The sequence below is a fragment of the Typopeltis vanoorti genome, chromosome 2, assembly GCF_054136105.1.
Source record: "Typopeltis vanoorti isolate ZY-2024b chromosome 2, IOZ_Tvanoo_1.0, whole genome shotgun sequence".
NCBI lineage: Eukaryota > Metazoa > Arthropoda > Arachnida > Uropygi > Thelyphonidae > Typopeltis > Typopeltis vanoorti.
Window position 1 is genome coordinate 13,487,850 of NC_143550.1, and position 14,910 is coordinate 13,502,759.

The 14,910-nt window shown below is 35.9% G+C and overlaps 1 protein-coding gene across 1 annotated transcript in view; it reads right to left on the reverse strand.

Moving 5' to 3' along the window:
* The window catches only part of spag (RNA polymerase II-associated protein spaghetti), a 118,608-nt gene extending 110,200 nt beyond the window's left edge, over window positions 1-8,408 (reverse strand). Inside the window, exon 1 of the mRNA XM_090403619.1 lies at window positions 8,165-8,408. Coding sequence (XP_090259745.1) covers window positions 8,165-8,314 — 150 coding nt within the window. The 5' untranslated portion in view covers window positions 8,315-8,408. The remainder of the gene's footprint in view (window positions 1-8,164) is intronic.
* Between the last annotated feature and the right edge of the window lie 6,502 nt (window positions 8,409-14,910).

Consider the following 14,910-nt stretch of genomic DNA (forward strand, 5'->3'; position numbering starts at 1 on the left):
AGATTACAAGTAGACTTCCACAGAATTCAGTAACAGGACCATTACTATTCGGTCTTTGTGTCAATAATATATATCACTGGACTACAGGAAGATGTATAGTTGTTTACAGGTTATGTGAAGCTTTGAAACGTTATCAGTAACAGTGATGATGGTGTTTTGGCTCTTCAAGAGGATTTTAATAAGCTGGAAAGGTGGGCAATGAATACGGATGTCAGTTTAATGCAACTAAATGTAAGATATTGAAATCCATTTGGGATCCACAGGGATGCTTCATACTCACTTGGTGGAGATAACCTGGAAGAAATGAAGGAAGCAAGAGATCTTGGGTGATTGCAAATAGAAATCTGAGGTTCAAAGGGCATAATGCAAAGGTTGTGAAGACAACTCAGAGAACTGCTGTAATACTGAAGAGGGTAGTGATCAGATATAAAGGTGGTGATCCAATTGTATGAAGCTTTGATCAGATCTCATCTGAATTTCTGTGATCAGATACAGTCACCGATATAGACTGGAAGGGGATAAAAAAAGCCTTGGAGAGGATGCAGAGACATATAATGAAAATATCACAACTGTAAGGAATAGACTGAAGGCATGAAACTAAAGAGTTTATTACTCTTTATTATTATTATTACGTAAGTCAGCTAAGCTGACTTACCTATGATCTTAGAGGATATAAAAATAAAAAAAAATGTAAAAAAGCTAAGTTACACATAAAAATAGCTTAAACAGAAGTCATAGAAAAATTTTAGAAGAATATAGAAAACAAAATATATAACAGAGATGAAATAATGTTTTTGAAATTACTACAAAATGCAGAAAAGAGTACTTCAAAATGAATCAAAGATGATAAAGGTGATTTAAAACTGATATTTTAGATGTCTAGAGTAATTACCTAAAGAAATTTAAATGAAGTTGTCAGTAACATAACTGTGAGAGAAAATATAGAGGAAGAATTAAATCATGAGTATTATTCAGAATATACAGCAGGAGAAAACTCATTAGAAACCTGAGCTGTCAAAAAAAGTATGTCGTTATGTGCCATCCAGTCGTTTTCGACTACTGGTGATCTTGTGCACAAAGGCTGTCCATCCCACTCGACCTCTTGTACTTTCTTTCAGCAATTGTAGGTTCAAGTTGTGTAAGTTCTTTTATGTTGTCCATCCAATTCTTTTGTGGTCTTCCTCTCCTTATTCCCTCAACCTTCCCCGACATGTCTTTTCCAATGATTCATCAGCTCACATAATATGTCCAAAGTACATCAATTTCTGCTTAGTTCATCACCTCCAAGGAGCATTATGTCTTTATACTCTAGAATCTTCTTATTGGTCATTCTTGCAGTCCATGGGACTCTTAATAGTTTCCTCCACACCCATAATTCAAATGAATCAATTCCCTTTCTACTAGAAATACCACTGCTTTGGCAATTCCAATTTTCATAGTCTTACTCACACACCTCTAACTTTCATAAATTTTGTCAGGATTAACATAGCTATTTTTCCCTTGACTATTATTATTATTAAGTGACACCTCCAGGGAGTCCAAAGACTCATCGAGGGAGAATGTGCTATCAGCATCAAACGACTGATCTCCTTCCAACTACTAACCGCGCTCAAACTTGCTTAACTTTTTGCGTGAGCCATTAGTAGCAGAGGCTCTACCAATCTTTGTCTCGATCCTTCTGACCATCCTTTTTTTAATTTCATCTTCACATTTTCTATTTTATCACCCTCTATTATAAATTCATTTAAATTGCCAGAAGCCATCACTTAACGCCAGCTTTGTTACTTTCATTCTTAACCAATAGAATCAACCAATCCAGATCTTCCTTAGTTTCTGCTATGAGGATTATTTTCCTGCCACTAATCTTAATTCCAGTGAATCTTTGTCTAAGTTAGCCATTCTCATAATATATTCACTATAAATATTAAAAAGATAGGGCAACAGTATATAACCCTGCTGTACCCTTTTTTCCACTCGAACACTGTTTCTCCAAAGCCTGCTATTATTATTATTATTATAAAAACTCTCCAAAGACTCATCGTGGGAGGTCCACTGTTATACAGTTTATCATACCATGCCTTAAATATATTCACTGTCTCTGCGCTCACCATTCTCCATGCAGAAAAAAACCTGCTCCTTACTCCCTTGCTCACACTCTCCTTATACAGCTTCCAGGGATGACCTCTTGTTCTCTTCCTATCTTCACCCATTCTGTGCAAAACCTCCCCGACATTAATCTTGTGATAACCTCTTAACAGCTTATAGGTCTCGATCATATCCCCCTCCCTCCTTCTATCCACCAATTTCTACAAATTGCATTTGGTCAATATGTCTTCATACTCAACAGTCCAGAGACCAGAAACTACCTTAGTCATTCGTCTCTGAATCTTTTCCAATATATCTTCATATTTTTTGAAAATCAGGTGACCAAATCTGTGTACAATAATCCATATGTGGCCTGATCAAAGTCTTATACAAGGGAACCATAACATCCTTACTTCTACAAGGTCAATATGTCAGTGACCTCCATCATTCCCATTATCCACTGTGTTGTCCTCACAATTTTAGTAACATCCCCGAAATTTTAGGTCCTTGTCTACAATCACTCCCAGATCTCTCATCTCATCTACCACTTTCAAGATATTTCCACCAATTGTGTACTCTAAATCTAGTCTCTGCTTCCCAAATTTCAAAACCTTACAGTTTGCAACATTTAATTGACATCCCCACTCATTATTCCATTCAGCCAGTGTATTCAAGTCCTCTTGCAAAGCTATAGCATCCGCTCTACTCCTGATAGCTCTCGCCAACTTTGCATCATCTGCGAACAACTGCATATCACCATTCGGACCTCTCCAAATATCATTTATATACAAATTAAACATCAATGGACCCAAAACAGACCCTTAGGGTACACCACTAGCAACTTATTTCTTCTGGGATATTGCTCCTCCATAGACAGCTCGCTGATACCTATCAGACAGCCAATCTCCAATCCAGCAAACTATTCCACTGTTCAGCCCCATCTGTTCCAATTTAATTACCAGCTTGTCATGTGGCAATTTATCAAATGCCTTTGCAAAATCTAAATATACCACTGTATATGCAACACTCTAATCCAACATTTTATTATAAAAAGTAAGTAGATTGCTAAAGCACGATCTTCCGTTAGTAAATCCATGATGGCTGTCAAAGAGTATTTTCCGTTGTCAACCTAATTCTGAATCTTAGTCCTAACTAACTTCTCTAATACCTTAACCACAACTCCAGACACACAGACTGGTCTATAATTCAAAGCCCTACTTTTATCACCTCCCATATGAATTGGAACAATTTGATCCTCTTTCCACTCCTTTTGGAACTTGACTTGGTGAAAGACGCATGTTGAAAAGATATGTAAAAACTGTTGTTAACTCTCTGGAACATTCCCTCAAAACATGTGGTGAAATAGCATCAATTCCCACAGCCTTATTTACACCAAGTCTATTCAATTCCTCATATACGTCCTGTTCATTAACTAACAGTTCTTCATCCTCCTTTTCCACTACTTTCAAGTTTGGCATGATGTCGCATTCGTAAGAATGAAATACCTTTATAAATTGCTCATTAAATATCTTAACTATATCCTCTGCAGCGGTTATTGTTCCTCCATTTTCACCAATCAATCCCATCCTAACATAATCATTCTTCTACTGGTCACATATCGAAAAAAAATCCTCAGGATTCTTTTTGGCTGCTTTAGCTAACTGCTGCTCATACTGCACTTTTGCTAACCTATCACGTGAGTCACCTTCCTCGCCTATTCTTTGTACTTCTCATGCAACTGAGTAGTTGTTTGTTGAGTAGTTATAACTACTCAACAAACACAGATGAGTAGTTGTTATAACTACTCATCTTGTGTTTCTTCCATAATACCTTCTACTTCCAGATTGCAAAACTTATCTCTTGATTCATCCATTTCACACCTGCTCAATTTGCCTACTTAACCTTCGGAATAGATTCTGATATTGCTTCCACCAAATAGTTCTTGAGTAGGACCCAAACAGCATTTATATCCTTTCCATCTAATTCCTCTTTCCAATTTATTATTGCAAGCTATTTCCTGAGCTTTTCATAATTACCAGTCTTATAATTCCACATACATCCCTTTCTAACAGACGTCCTCAAATGACTGGCCACCCTGCAAGTGATCACCTCATGGTCACTCTCACCAATTGGTGGAAGATTTGACACCTCATTTATAATAACATCATCTGATAAAACCTAGATGCAGTCTCTTGATTCCAGTCTATATTATCATAATTAAAGTCGCCCATAATGATCACTTATTTCTTGCAAGCTAGGCCAATTTGCCTATACATTTTCTTCTCATTACTCTTCATATTACCAGGTCTATGGCAACACCCAACTAAATCTTTCATCCTGTTTACCTCTACCTCACACCATATTGCCTCAAAACCGTGGCCGCCACTTGTACCTTGCAAATCCACCTTAGATGGGCACAATTCATCTGCTATCATCAACAGCACTCCTCTTCCTCTTTCCTGTCTGATTTCATGAAAAATATCACATCCATTCATCTCTATTCCTGTCAGGATGTCATTGTCATCTAACCACGTCTCGCTTATACCAACAATTTTGGGGTGAATAACCTCAAGCAAAGAAACAATTTTATTCCCCTTATTTTGAATACTTCTAGCATTAGTAAATAAACATAAGAAATCATTACTGGTTCCACAAGTCCAATTTCATTCCCCTTATTTTGAATACTTCTAGCATTAGTAAATAAACATAAGAAATCATTACTGGTTCTACAAGTCCTACAAACATCACTTCTCCAATGTGACTCTTCAATACCTTCCCCAGTCACTTCCTCTATATTATCACCAATTCTACGGCTTTTCTTACACTCAAACTCTCCCTTCCCATCCCAGGCCATCTCAATCTGTGTTTGCCCACTCAAACATTCACCTCTGAATCCAGCATCTGCATGTTTCCTAAAGTGTCTCCCCCATCCACTCTGACTCCCCCCCCCCCGTTTCCCTGTTTGTGTTGTACTTCCACTCTCTTTACTGAAGCTTCTTGGTTATCATATAGCTGTCATATCAAGATTAGATGCTCAGGTACTCCTATTAATCTCATTACAATCAGTCTGTTATATCCATGTGCAATCAAAAGCATCCTTATATTCAATAAAACATATGAATACTTGATTCTGAAATTCTCTTGTTCTTTCCATAATCCATCTCATGTTTGCTATTTGGTCTCTAGTTTCTCTGCCTCTCCAAAAGCCTGCCTGTTCTTGTGGCATTTCCCTATTCACACATGGCTCCAGCCTTTGTTGGAGCTATATGTGAAGTTACATTTTTTTAATTAATTACTCTAGACATCTAAAATATCAGTTTTAAATCACCTTTATTATCTTTGATTCCTTTGCTTCATGATCTGTCCCACAGTCTGAACCAGATAATGTTTTTGCTGCTTGGATAGCACTTCTCCCCAATCAAAGAAGTATATTTGACCTTAAATATAGAAGTATAAATGTATACATGTTTTACAATGGCTACTCCATAATTCAGAATCTTGGACAGAGATGGTTAAATTTCAGATGACTGGAGCAGAGATCTTGTTGTTGCAATTTATAATAAAGGGAAAGAAACTGAATATGAAAATTATATTGGAATTTCCCTACAGAGTATCCAAGAAAAAATTTAATTAAGTCTGAATATATGAATATTCAGAATAACCAAGATTCATCCCAAAGGCTATATTCTCATCAGCTATCAATCACATTTAAATCTGTTGCAATTTAAAAAGGCAAATGATGTTTAAAAAATATAAGACTTATTGATAAACTGACCATAGATATTTAATTCGTACAATATTGCCTACCGGTTTCGCTAGTCAGTTTCTAGTGAAACTGGTAGGCAATTACTAACTTATTAATTAATTGACTAACTCAAGGCTTGCACAGTACAAAAAAAATGGTAAATGCAAAAAAGGTTTAAGAATACGAAAGGTTCAAAAAGCAAATGATGTCTGTTAAATTTGATTATAAAATCACAATATTTATTAAATCCTTTTTAACAGTGAACAGAATATTACTAACAAACAAACAAGATTATGAAGACAGTTTGGGAGAATATAAATTACAGATGCTAGTCAATAGGCAGAAGAGGAGTGATATGATTAAAACATAAATTGTTAAGGGGTGTTTATCTAATAGATGCCCAGGATATTTTTCAAAAGGAAGGTTGAAGGAGGAAAGGGGACAGAGACAAGAGGTCATTCTTGGAAGTTGTATAAAGGTGTGGCATGACTTTTTTTTTTTTTTTTGCATGGAGAGTAGTTGGTGAGTGGAATTTATTGCCAAATGAGGTGATTGGTATGCAAACATTTAACCAATTTAAGATGAGGTATAATCAGGGGCTAGCCAGCCATGTGTGCGATGCATACAGGTGCCAAAGAGGAGAAAATACTTGGAAAAAAAAAAAAACTTTTTTTAAAGTGATTTTTTTATTGGAGGGGGGGGGGGGATAGGGGCACCAACTAAAGTTTTGCACACAGGTGCCAGACACTACTGGTGCGCCCCTGGGTATAATAAACATTATCTTTGTTAGAATGCTTTTTACTACTGCCTCCCTCGATGAGTCTTGACTCCAGGTTTTTATAATAATAATAATCAAAAATTCTACATATGCATGGCAGTTTTTAGTTATTTATTCATATGGAGTTTCCTCCCTTTTCTCCCCTGTCCATATTAGGGTGAGTTGAGCCCCCTCATGGGGGGGGGGTTAAGTATTTATGGCTGTAGATCCGTGTGTTCACGGGGTCGGTTTGCCTGCTTGGATGAAAAATCCCAAATAAACTAGGGGAAAAAACCTTGCTGTCCATGCCCAAGACCGGCTAACTTGGCTATGGCTGAGGAAGATCCTTAAGCTCCTCACGTCAGCGATGGGAATCGAACCCAGAACACTCCTCCCCAGGCATATGGTTGCGAAGCACATAGCCACTAGGCTAACCGTGCAGACTGCATGGCAGTGATCTGTTGTAAGTTTTGCAAACTCTTGTGAGCAGTGACATATATAAATAAGAAATCAAGCATAAAAAAAAAAAAAAATATATATATATATATATATATATATATCACTTATACATGATAGCAGTAATTCAGTATTAGCAACTACATACAGGGTGAACTTTTCAATATATTTTAATAAGTGTAAAGACTAGAAGAAAAACATCAATGGTGTAAAACTGGAGAAGACTAGAGGCATATGTGGAATATAATACATCATGCTGGTATGAGATATATATTATCAAGCAAGGGGAGAAATAGTCAAGCATTTACTTGAATAATGAAATGCTTCATATTATATTGGATGTAAACTGTCTACCATACAGTGGTAGTGAACGTTTATTATTTTAATTACTGAAACGTCTTCTCCCATGATGAAAAAAGAATATTAAATCATTTAGGCATTAAGTAAAATTTACAGCTCTTCTTCTTGAAAGAATGCTGATCTTACAGGGAAGGAAATACCAGGGTGAGAGTGACAAGATTAACAGGTAGTTATTCCTGCATGGAATGATGTCAATAAGATTAAATTATAACAAAAATAGATTACATTTTTCTAGAAGTGCATAAATATCTTTTTTTAGTGAATCGGTATTAATTACTGAAATAAGCATTCGTGAAAATACTGTAGAGCTAAAAAAATTTTAATGAATAAGTATTTGAAGAGTCTTTGTAGTTGATAATTCGAAATTTTAACTGGGGACAGTAGTTGTATGATAATCAAGAATATCTGCCCTCGAGGATATTGATTTCGTTCTACTGCTGTTTTCTTCTTCTCATTGGATTAATATTAGCAGAAATACCGTCGCATCCCATCTTAAATCGAAAATAGCATCTTCTTACATCCAAGACCACAATCTGCTGACATAAGTAAAATAAATGTTGAAATCAGCACCTGAATAAAAATAATTAGTATTCTTACAAATTACTGCTTCATGGAATATTTTGCACTTTAAGAGTAATTTGTGTTTACAAATAACAGTATAGTCATATAGATCTTTCCTTCAGCATAAATTAAAACTATATCGACAAATATTCAAGTTTAATGTAAAAATAAATATTTTAAAATACGCCTTCAGCACTTACAGGTTCCAATGCTAACCGTTTTTTACGTAATTCTTCATCTTTTTGTTTCATTTCTTTTTCCCAATTATTTAAGTCGCGGAGGTAATCCTGCAATTCTTCTACATTTTCTCGTGCTTGAAGCTGGAGTGATATCGCTTTATGCTGATCCATATATCGTCTTCTTTAACCCTTTAAGGTATTCTAAATTATACTTTTTTTCATAGCATTCAACTGTTTATAGTACGTTTAATAAGCATCGCCTAACATCAAAGAACTTCGACAGATACACACGAATTCTGACAACAGTGCCATCTTTCGGCTTTCACTTAAAGTTTTTTTTCATGAAGTCAAAGCAATTTTCTTTTCCCTGAAGTGCATAACCGATATGATTAGAAATTCTGATACGTCCGCAGAGGGGGAAAAACGGAGCATTTTCCCAACCTGGGATCGAGTAAAAAATTCCGCAAATTATAATCGTAAAAGTGATTGAGATATGTACACCCTCGACTATGAGAAGTTTTGTCCGTCTTCAAATTTTATTACGGGTTGGCCAGTTTCGGCCCTCTTTCGTCACATGTGTGGCTGTTTTTGGCTCATCTTTTTCTGAATTGTGAAAAAAATGTTCATTATCGTTGTGAACAGCGACCAGTTCGTTTGCCCTCTGTGTCTAGAGAGTTACTGAGTGAAGTGTAAATTGTAAATTTATAGTGAAACAAATTTATAAAGAAAAATACATTTTTAAAAGGTAAGTACATGTAGTTCTACAATCTACTTGTGAAAAAATAATAATAATTAAATAAAAATTCATCGATGTCTCTCCAAGCTTTTCCCTGTACCCCTGGAAAATTTTCTCTGAATGCCAATGGCCTTCGGATACACAAGTTGATCTGATTCCTGGAACATCGATTCAAAATGACTCTGTTGAGTCAATTTCATTAAATAATTTATTAGAATAGAATATGGTTCTTACGTTCGAGTTTCAGCTATAACACCAACTTTAAAATTTGAAATCCTTTCTAATACTTATGTTTCTAACAAGGACCATGATTTCAAAAAAGATTCTTCTGGAAAGAGACAGTTTAGATTTGTTTAGTTAGAGGAATACTCACCATAGTTGTGTTATTCAAAACTATAAAAAGGTGCGTTTTGCAAATATTGCGTTTTGTTTGTACCAAAAGTACAAACACAAACTACGAGTCTGTCAAGGCACATTTATAAAAACTCCATTTATAAAATATAAAGATTTTAACCAAGCCGCCAGAAATCACATGTCATCTCAATGGTACAACAAAGCTGCTATTGATGCACAGGATTTTATAACAATCCACAAACATCCAGAAAAGGCTATAATTTGTCAAATTGAAAAAATCAATGCAAAAAAACTATAGAATCCAATAGAATTAAATTAGGTTATATTTTATCAGCCATTGTTTTTCGTGCCACACATGATTTGTCATTACGAGGAAAATGAATGATTCTGGAAATTTACATGATTTATTTCGATTTCGAATCGAAACGGGAGACTTAATTTTAAAAGATCATTTGATGAAAGCTCCTGAAAATGCCCGGTACACTTCTGTAAGAACTGAACATCAACTAATAGAACTTTGTGAAATGGAAATACGAGAAAGCATTGTATCTGGCGCAAATAATTCTATTGGATTTTCAATTTTAACTTTTAGACGAATATTGTTGAGGTAGAGCAGCTTTCACTTGGCATTAGGTTTGTTGACAAAAATAAAAATATAAGAGAAGAATTAGGATTTATAAAACTCTATGATATGGAGTTATTATATTTATTTTTAATTATTGATTTTAATTATTAATTACTTATTTATTTTATTTTAATTAAATAATTAAATAAAAATTTAGTGATGTAATTATTTGTCTCCAAGCTTGTGTCCCATCTGGAAATTTTTCTGCAAACAGCCATGAGAGTTATAAACTTTTTTTTTTTTTTTGTAGTATTTCGCAGTTCTTAGAAGCATTATACATTATACATAATTGCGGTTGCTACTGTTATTAAGTGTAGTTGAATAAAATGAAAGTGGATGTGCAAAATCAGGAAAAGCTGTTGAGTGGAAACTGATATCAGAGAGGCAGTTAAATGAATGTGCATAAAATTCCGAGGTTAGTACCACTGGCAACAAACCACAATGGGACAGCTAGCATAAAGTGTTAGGATAGCGGTGGGTCTAAGGGGTTTTTTGCACTTTATGTACACTAATGCCAGGAGCATTCAGAACAAGGGGAGGAGTTTGGGTTAGTTGGTTCATCCTGGCCAAAGATTATTGGCATTAATGAGACATAGCTGATAGAAAATGATATATATTTAGTTTAATAGAATGTGAAAGGTATAGTGCGTTCAGAAAGGATAGAGAGAAAGAATGGAGGATGGTGTTATTGATCACAGCCGATGAACTGCAACCAAAGAGAGTAGAAGTTCAATGCTGGCCAGGGAAAATGAACATTTGTAGCTATCTGGTATGAAATAGAGGCAAGCAGAGCAAAATATACAGTTAGATGCACATTGGCAAAACAAAGCTCAATGAGTGGAGAGCGGGTAATTATAATGGGAAATTTTAACTATGGAAACAGATCGGAAGGAGGAGAGGACACATGGGAGGAAGGAAATGGAATTTATGCAGTTACTAAGTAATAATTACCCGAACAGCATGTGATGGAACATAGTTTTGGTTTCAGAAGTTATATCTAGTAATTGCATTAAATAATTTGTCTATAACCAATATGACCGCGTTGCCACCAATTGGTGAGAGTAATCATATTGTCGTGACCTGGGAAGTGACTAAATATGTACAATTTTCAGTTAAGAGGGACAGTGTATATGTGGAACTACAGGGCTGCTGAATATGACAAGCTTAGAATATTGCTTGGAATACTGCTGCGACATGTGAAACTGAAAGGGTTTGATGCTGATTGTGCATGGGAAGCGGTAAACAAGTGTTTGGGGGTAGTAATGGCAGACTGCATATGTAAAGTCAGGAGAGTAAATCAAGTGGCAGTTAAATGGATGAATATCATCAGTAAGCTGAAGCTGAAAAAAAAAAGTGGAGGGAATTCAAGGAGAATGGTGACCAGTAGGTAGCTGTACAAAGCACAGGCCAGAAGGAGAACCAGTGTGGTAAGAAAGACAAAAGCAAATTTTGAAAGGAAATTAGCAGTGTCAGGCCAAAGATAATCCCAAACACTTCTTTCGATATGTTGCAAGTAAAAGGAAGAATGTTTATAGCAGAATTATTTTAATGAATGCCAATGGTAGGGAGGTAACTGGGTCAGTCGAAATAGAAGAATTACTAAGTGAATTTTTTGTAAGGATATATCATCCAGGTGGAGATATCTAATCCCATAAGAATAACGAGTGGCAAAGACATATGGGAACTGAGGTTAATGAAATGGAGAAGCATGCATATAACAGAACTTGATGTGGATACAGCTATGGGATTAGACCAGATCTCAGCTCTGGGTTAGTCCCAAATGGGTGGAAAGTGGGAGAAATAACCCCATTGCATAAAGAAGGCTACAAGACTAATGCAGCAAATTACGAGCCAATCACCATATCAGGAATTGTCAAAATACTGGAGAAGTTGGTCAAGAGCAACATACAAGAATAGAGGATAATGGGTTACTGTTTGGGGAAAACATGGTTTTGTGAAGGATATGTCATGCCTCAGTAACTCGCTCACGTATTTAGTGACAACTGAGTCGGATAAAGATAATGTGTTTACAGTGATAATGCTGGACTTTGCAAAAACCTTTAACTGGATACCACATGGAATTCTAATCAGTGCACTGCAGCACATGAGGATGGATAGGAGGGTGATTCATGGAGAGATATCAGAGAGTAGGTTATTCAGGAATAGAGTATAAGAGTAGACCTGTGAACAGTGGGGTTCTGCAGAACTGGTCACTTAAGTTTCTTGTGATGAGGAAAAGATGAAGAAGATGCAGAGGCGAGTGACCAAGATGGTCTATGAAACGAAACTTACGAGAACATGTTAAAGATTTGTGGGTTACAGAAACTGGTTGACAGGCGGAAAAAGCGTTTGAACTAGATGTTTTTGTTTAGAGAGAGGTAAATGAGTGGAATAGGTTTCCAGAGACAGTTGTGGGTGCCATGACTGTGATTGAGTTCAAAGCAATGGCGTAGCTAGGGGGCATGAGGAGGGAATCCGCCCCGGGAAGTACTTTGAACATTATCCTATATGTTGTTTTGACTTTTTGTAGTATTTTTGGTGTGTATTGAGAGGGGTAGCAAAAGCTGTAGCAATGCCACTGAAGCAAAGTATGATACACAAATGTTGGATAGTGTTTGGCATAATGTTTAGAGTCTCCCTCGATAAGTCTAAGGACTTCATGGAGTATCCCATAAGAATAATAATAACAAACCAGGGTAAGTGGGTTTTTTCTCCCGGAAACTCGGGTTTTTCGTCCCGTAAACTCAAGAAAATCGATCGTCGAACCACACTATTTTCAGACATTAAAAAAACTGTGTTATGGCTATGGATGACTAATAATAATAAATAGTAATAATTAGTTTATAAGACAATCGCAAACATCCATGCCCAAGGAGGGATTTGAACCAGTAGCCTGTTGGTTGGAGTGCGTGTACACTAACCACGTGGCCAGCCTTCTAGTTGTTGTTGTTGTTATTATTTATTCACATAATTGATGCACAGTAAAAACATGATTTAAAGAACAAATATTATTTAAGCAACAATTTGACTGGTGATACAGAACAATTCAGATTCTTGTAGTATTTTTGGTGTGTATTGAGAGGGGTAGCAAAAGCTGTAGCAATGCCACTGAAGCAAAGTATGATACACAAATGTTGGATAGTGTTTGGCATAATGTTTAGAGTCTCCCTCGATAAGTCTAAGGACTTCATGGAGTATCCCATAAGAATAATAATAACAAACCAGGGTAAGTGGGTTTTTTCTCCCGGAAACTCGGGTTTTTCGTCCCGTAAACTCAAGAAAATCGATCGTCGAACCACACTATTTTCAGACATTAAAAAAACTGTGTTATGGCTATGGATGACTAATAATAATAAATAGTAATAATTAGTTTATAAGACAATCGCAAACATCCATGCCCAAGGAGGGATTTGAACCAGTAGCCTGTTGGTTGGAGTGCGTGTACACTAACCACGTGGCCAGCCTTCTAGTTGTTGTTGTTGTTATTATTTATTCAAATAATTGATGCACAGTAAAAACGTGATTTAAAGAACAAATATTATTTATATTCTTGTAGTATTTTTGGTGTGTATTGAGAGGGGTAGCAAAAGCTGTAGCAATGCCACTGAAGCAAAGTATGATACACAAATGTTGGATAGTGTTTGGCATAATGTTAAGAGTCTCCCTCGATAAGTCTAAGGACTTCATGGAGTATCCCATAAGAATAATAATAACAAACCAGGGTAAGTGGGTTTTTTCTCCCGGAAACTCGGGTTTTTCGTCCCGTAAACTCAAGAAAATCGATCGTCGAACCACACTATTTTCAGACATTAAAAAAACTGTGTTATGGCTATGGATGACTAATAATAATAAATAGTAATAATTAGTTTATAAGACAATCGCAAACATCCATGCCCAAGGAGGGATTTGAACCAGTAGCCTGTTGGTTGGAGTGCGTGTACACTAACCACGTGGCCAGCCTTCTAGTTGTTGTTGTTGTTATTATTTATTCACATAATTGATGCACAGTAAAAACATGATTTAAAGAACAAATATTATTTAAGCAACAATTTGACTGGTGATACAGAACAATTCAGATTCTACCCAAGAATCTAAGAATAGTCTGTCAAGTAGCGTCGTAAAATATGACTGTTCCAAGTAATGCTGTTTTTTGTAGGTCATATGGGGTCACTTCGTTTATGTTTAATTGCTGTAAATAGTTGGATAGCTTCTTTGAAATTGCACCAATAACTACAGGGATAAGTTTAGTGTTTAAAAGCCACAGCCAGCAAACTTCGATTGCCAGATCTCGATATTTAGTAATTTTTTCCAGTTCTTTGATGTTAATGTTGTTATTAGTGCGCACTGCGATATCGATAATCCAAACCTATCGATGTTCGATAATTGTGATGTCAGTTCTATTGTGTTCCAAATGCCGATGAGTTTGTATTTGAAAGTCCCAGAAAATTTTTGCTGTTTCGTTTTCTAATTCTGTCTCTATTTTATGCTGCCACTAATTATCAGATGTAAGAAAGCAATATTTTTTGCAACATGCCAATGAATTATTTTGACCACTTGATCATCGCGGTATTTATAGTCAGTTTGAGCTATCTTACTTCAGGCACTGATTAGATGTTCTACAGTCTCATCTTTCTGATCGCATAATCTGCATTTGCTGTTATTATTGTTGTTTAAAATTTTTGCTTTCATTGCATTAGTTTGAAATGCCTATTCTTCAGCTGCTAGAATAAATCCTTCTCTTTCTTTTTTAATACAGTATATATCCATATTCTAGCTATTGCCACGTCTTGTTCAAAGTAATTTTGTCCTCAATATTTCTAAGAAATTGGCCATGCAAAGGTTTATTTTTCCAGCGCACATATCAGTTGTTTTGCTGTTCCTTTTTGTAATCGCATTTGTTTCCTGTTGCTTTCAGAAGACCCTCTTGTGTAACTGTTTGAAGCATTTGCACAGAGCTATTGTCGATGTAACTTTTTAAGCTAATTTCTTCTTCCACAGTCTGTCTCACTTGCAGCAGATCCCGTCCACCTATTCTCCTTGGTAGGTACAACC